Source organism: Colobus angolensis, unplaced genomic scaffold (genome assembly GCF_000951035.1).
Source record: "Colobus angolensis palliatus isolate OR3802 unplaced genomic scaffold, Cang.pa_1.0 Scaffold37, whole genome shotgun sequence".
Taxonomy (NCBI): domain Eukaryota; kingdom Metazoa; phylum Chordata; class Mammalia; order Primates; family Cercopithecidae; genus Colobus; species Colobus angolensis.
In genome coordinates, this window is record NW_012117043.1 from 1,842,014 (window position 1) to 1,847,512 (window position 5,499).

General features: G+C 49.2%; 1 protein-coding gene across 1 annotated transcript in view; it reads left to right on the forward strand.

Annotated features, from left to right (window-relative positions):
* Nucleotides 1-5,499, forward strand: part of LOC105520147 (chromosome unknown open reading frame, human C17orf64) — a 13,076-nt gene that overhangs the window by 2,620 nt on the left and 4,957 nt on the right. Inside the window, exons 2-4 of the mRNA XM_011953765.1 lie at nt 1,508-1,609; nt 1,914-2,089; nt 2,469-2,605. Coding sequence (XP_011809155.1) covers nt 1,508-1,609; nt 1,914-2,089; nt 2,469-2,605 — 415 coding nt within the window. The remainder of the gene's footprint in view (nt 1-1,507; nt 1,610-1,913; nt 2,090-2,468; nt 2,606-5,499) is intronic.

Here is a 5,499-nt window from a genome sequence, read left to right on the forward strand (position 1 = left end):
AAGGCCAGGCACGGTGGCTCACGCCTGTAATCCCAGAAATTTGGGAGGCCGAGGTGGGCGGATCACGAGGTCAGGAGATTGAGACTATCCTGGCTAACATGGTGAAAACCTGTCTCTACTAAAAACACGAAAAATTAACTGGGCATGGTGGCACGTGCCTGTAGTCCCAGCTTACTTGGGAGGCTGAGGCAGAAGAATCACTTGAACCTGGCAGGCAGAGGTTGCAGGGAGCCGAGATCACGCCACTGCACTCCAGCCTAGGTGACAGAGCCAGACTCCATCTCAAAAAAAAGACTACCCGAGCGCAGTGGCTCATGCCTGTAATTCCAGCACTTTGGGAGGCCCAGGCGGGCAGATCTTGAGGTCAGGAGATCAAGACCATCCTGGCTAACATGGTGAAATCTCGTCTCTACTAAAAATACAAAAAAATTAGCCAGGTTTGGTGGCAGGCACCTGTAGTCCCAGCTACTCAGGAGGCTGAGGCAGGAGAATGGCGTGAACCCAGGAGGCGGAGGTTGCAGTGAGCTGAGATGGCGCCACTGCACTCCAGCCTGGGCAACAGAGTGAGACCCCATCTCAAAAAAAAAAAAAAAGAATTCCATAGACATTGTTACAAGATGATATTTCTTTAACTGCTCTGTAGATAATAGCTCGAATATTACGAAGCATTGAGTTTTCTCTTTAAAATATTATTTCAGGTTCTACATATCACTCAAACTACAGATAGATGGCAGGGGGTCTAAAGAACCCCTCAAAAACCTGATTCACCAGAGAATGCAGTTTCCACATCCACATAATTTCATCCCCCTGACCCTGACCAATCAATGACCACAGATTTTTCAATCCCTCCTCCTCCATGATCTCCTTAAAAACCCCAGTCCAGAACTCCTTGGGAAGATAGATTTGAGGGACTCCTTCCATCTCCTCACTGAGCACCCAGCAATCAATAAACTCTTTCTCACAGTGACATGATCTCGGCTCACTGCAACCTTCACCTCCTGGGCACAAACGATCCTCCCACCTTGGCCTCCTGGGTAGCTGGGACCATAGGTGCACACCACCGTGCCCAGCCAATTTTTATATTTTTTGTAGAGACCAGGTCTCACTATATTGCCTAGACTGGTCTGCTGCAACTTTTGCTGGGGTACCTGTGAGACTGTGAGTGTCCAGCAGGCATTTAAACCTGTTGATCCTATAACAACATCTAACCTGACAGTTTGTGGGAGGATAAAGTGAGTTAATGTTTACCAAGTGCTTTGTAAAGTTACCTAGTAGAATATGCTATGATTATTATAAAAGAAAGAGGTGGAATATTCTAGGTTTTCTAAGTAGAGATTTTCAGAGATAGGTTTCTTTGCCCAAGGCTCACTCACATCCGTGCTAGGTCAAGAAGGTCAGAGGGCAGCGGAGAAGGGCTTTGGCTGCCATTTGGGTCAGTCCCTGCCCAGCACTGCCCCCAGGAGTAACAGTCCAAGCCCCCGGCTTAGTGCCCCCTGCCTCCTCCCAGGTGACAAATGTGCCATGCCTGGAGACAAGCTCCAGCACCAGCCCTGCCAGAGACTCGCTCCTGCGCCATGCCAAGGGCCTGGATCAGGACACCTTCAAAATTGTGAGTAAAGAGCCAGCCTGGAACCCTGTCCCCTTTTTCCCATTGGTCAGGAGGCCTGAGTCAGTAAATGACAAGCCTCAGACCCACAGCGCATTGCCCCACTTGTCTTACTCTTGGGAAGGACTTTTGGTGAGACGTGCACCGGAGCCACCTCCTGAAACACGCAGCACTGGGCCACTCAGGGCTGTGGCCAAACACGCAGCACTGGGCCACTCAGGGCTGTGGTATCTGCTGGATACCCGGGACTGCCCATCTGCCTCTTCTTTTCTCCCACGGCCCCTCACCTCACCTGTTGCCTCCTCAGTGTAAAGAATATCTAAGACCACTGAAGAAGTTCCTGCGAAAGTTGCACCTGCCCAGGGACCTACCCCAGAAGAAGAAGGTGAAGTACATGAAGCAGAGCCTTGTGGTCCTAGGGGACCACATCAACACCTTTCTGCAGCATTACTGCCAAGCCTGGGAAATCAAACACTGGAGAAAGTAAGGCAGTCTCTTTGCTCTGCTCCCCATACCTACTCCTGGGCAACACCCTCTTCATTCAAGGGGACACCTTAGTTGATCCCCCAGTCCTTCATCTTTATGTGGAGGAGTCAGGAGCCTGGTGGGGTGGAGAGAGCTCTTAGTCACTCAGGACAGCCCCGATTGCACCTTGTCTCTGACTGAACAACTGCGTGCAGGCGCTCAACACCAGGATAGGATATTCAAGTTTGGGCAAGTCCCACCCCTCCATTCCCCCAACCCCAAACCCCAAAGAGGTATGTGGTCCATATTCCCCTGGGTGGGTCCTGACCCTGCGACAAATGCTGGAGGGAGGAAGCATGTGCTCTACCTCCCCAGCCTGAGGTCTCCCCCTTTGCAGGATGCTCTGGCGGTTCGTCTCCCTCTTCTCAGAGCTGGAAGCAAAGCAGCTTTGCCAACTTTACAAGTACACCAAGAGCAACCAGCCGGCCAAGTTCCTGGTGAGGCATGAGACCTTCCGCCCGGGCACAGCTGAGGGTTGGTTGGTGTGTCCTTAGACTTGGGGGAAGGCCTGGGACTGACACACCCAGAGCCCCTCTGGTTCTTCCCAGGGCTCACTGCCAGGGCAAGACTCTGCTGCTCGACCTTTACCCCTGCCCTGGTCAGAGTGGGCTGAAGAGGCCGAGGCTTACCATCAAGTTCTCCATATGTATTTGATACAGGGGCAGGCGAGCCCCCAAACTGGGGCTCAGCCCGGGAAAGTTCTTGGTTTTGCCCAGAGAATAATTTAAGGGTGAGCTGATGGTATTAAACAGTAAGTTTATGGAAGCGGCCATGTAGAGTAGCAGCAGAGGCACTGCTCCTTGCGGAGCAGGGCTACCCTATGGGCAGTGTGCAGCACAGGGGCAGTTCTGTGCTCATATTTATCCCCACTTTTAATTACATGCAAATTATGGGACGGTTATTTGGAATTTACCAGAAAAAGGGTGGTACTTCTGAGTTGTTGCCATGGAAAAGAGTCGCAACTTCCAAGTGTTGCTGTGGTAATAGTAAACTGACATAGCATTGGTAGGCATGTCTTAGGAAGAGGTGCTTACATCCCTTCCCTGTTTCAGCTAGTCTTTTTTTGAGATGGAGTCTTACTCTGTCATCCAGGCTGGAGTGCAGTGGTGTGATCTTGGCTCACTGCAACCTTCGCCTCCTGGGTTCAAGTGATTCTCCTGCCACAGCCTCTCCAGTAGCTGGGATTACAGGTGCATGCCACTGTGCCTGACTAATTTTTGTATTTTTAGTAGAAACGAGGTTTCACCATGTTGGCCAGGCTGGTCTCGAACTCCTGACCTCAGGTGATCTGCCTGCCTCAGCCTCCCAAAGCGTTGGGATTACAGGAGTGAGCCACCACGCCCAGGCTACCACTCTTCATGTTGTATGGGCTATAGGTTTTGCCAAATTTATGATGACATGTATTTACCATTACAGTACGATACAGAAGAGTGCCATGGTCCTAAAAACTCCCTGTGCTCCATCTATTTGTCCTTGCCCTCCTGCCCCCACTCCCCTGACAACCACTTCTCAGAATGTCATATCATTGATATCATACAATATGTATAGCCTTTTCAGATTCGTATCAATGAAATTTTCTTTCTTTTTTTTTTTTTTTTTTTTTTTTTGAGATGGAGTCTCGCTCTGTCGCCCGGACTGGAGTGCAGTGGCCGGATCTCAGCTCACTGCAAGCTCCGCCTCCTGGGTTTATGCCATTCTCCTGCCTCAGCCTCCCGAGTAGCTGGGACTACAGGCACCCGCCACCTCGCCTGGCTAGTTTTTGTATTTTTAGTAGAGACGGGGTTTCACTGTGTTAGCCAGGATGGTCTCGATCTCCTGACCTCGTGATCCGCCCGTCTCGGCCTCCCAAAGTGCTGGGATTACAGGCTTGAGCCACCGCGCCCGGCCTGTCAGAGGTTTTGGAATGGAGAAGAGATCTGTCATCCTTGTTTGTTTGTTTGTTTGTTTATTTATTTATTTATTTATTTATTTATTGGTTTCAGGGGGTCCATGAGGTCAAAATATTGCAGGGACTCCTGGGGGTTTGCAGAGCACACTTTGAGAACCACTGGTCCCGAATAATAATCATAGATAAAGCAGTTGTAAAGGCATTCTACGTGCCAGGCACTTTATGTTCCTTCGAGTAATATTCAAAAGTAACCCTAAGTGGTAATTAGGATTATTGTCCGCAGTGTGTAAAAGAGGATCCCAAATACAGGGAAGTAAGTTAATTTGTCACAGTTTTTATAGCAAGTAGGAAGGAAGAGGCAGGGTTCAGCCTCCATCTGTCTGGGATGAGAACCGTGCTCTAACTGTGCCCTCCTTTCACCACTCTCGCCATGCAGCCCTAACCAGGTCCTCTCCCCCTCGGCAACTGATTCTTCCTCTGACCATGTAATGATTGGATCATTTCAAAGATTTCTCTTCATAATAAGAGGAGCTGCCACTTTACTGATTTCTAGATTTCTGGATTTCACTGGCCTGAATTTTTTTTTTTTTCTTTTTGAGACAGAGTTTCGCTCTTGTCCCCTAGGCTGGAGTGCAATGGCAAGATTTTGGCTCACTGCAACCTCCACCTCCGGTTCAAGCGATTCTCCTACCTCAGCCTCCTGAGTGGCAGGGATTACAGGCATGCACCATCACGCCCGGCTAATTTTTGTATTTTTAGTAGAGATGGGGTTTCACCATGTTGGCCAGGCTGGTCTTGAACTCCTGACCTCAAGTCATCTGCCCTCCTCAGCCTCCTAAAGTGCTAGGACTATAGGCATGAGCCACCACACCGGGCAGAAAAATTTATATATATATAGTCTTTGAATTTTACTTTCAAAATTCAGGCTGTCAATTTATTTCATTTTTTAAAATTTTACTTTTTTTAAAACAGACTCGAAGCTTACAAAGGCTCTCAATGTTTTTTTTTTTTTTTTGAGATGGAGTCTTGCGCTGTCGCCCAGGCTGAAGTGTAGTGGCCTGATCTCAGCTCACTAGCTCACTGCAACCTCCGCCTTCAGGGTTCAATGGATTCTCCTGCCTCAGCTAACCGAGTAAGGCTCCCAATTTAATTTTTGCTAAGTTAGGTCTTTTAAACAAATATCATTAAATTGCAAAAAACCAGTAAGACACTGCAATTCCAAAAAGATGGAAGACATGATCTCAAAATAAAGGACGACCCAGGAAGACATCATTGGCAGCCTCCCTCCATGTCCCCACAGTCCTTTCTCTCCCACATCTGTGATTCCTACCCCATCCTTTTGGTTAGCAAGTGTGAGGGGCAGACAGACCTCAGTATTTCTCAACAAACTAGTCGGGCGAGGTGGCGGGCGCCTGTAGTCCCAGCTACTCGGGAGGCTGAGGCAGGAGAATGGCGTGAACCCGGGAGGCGGAGCTTGCAG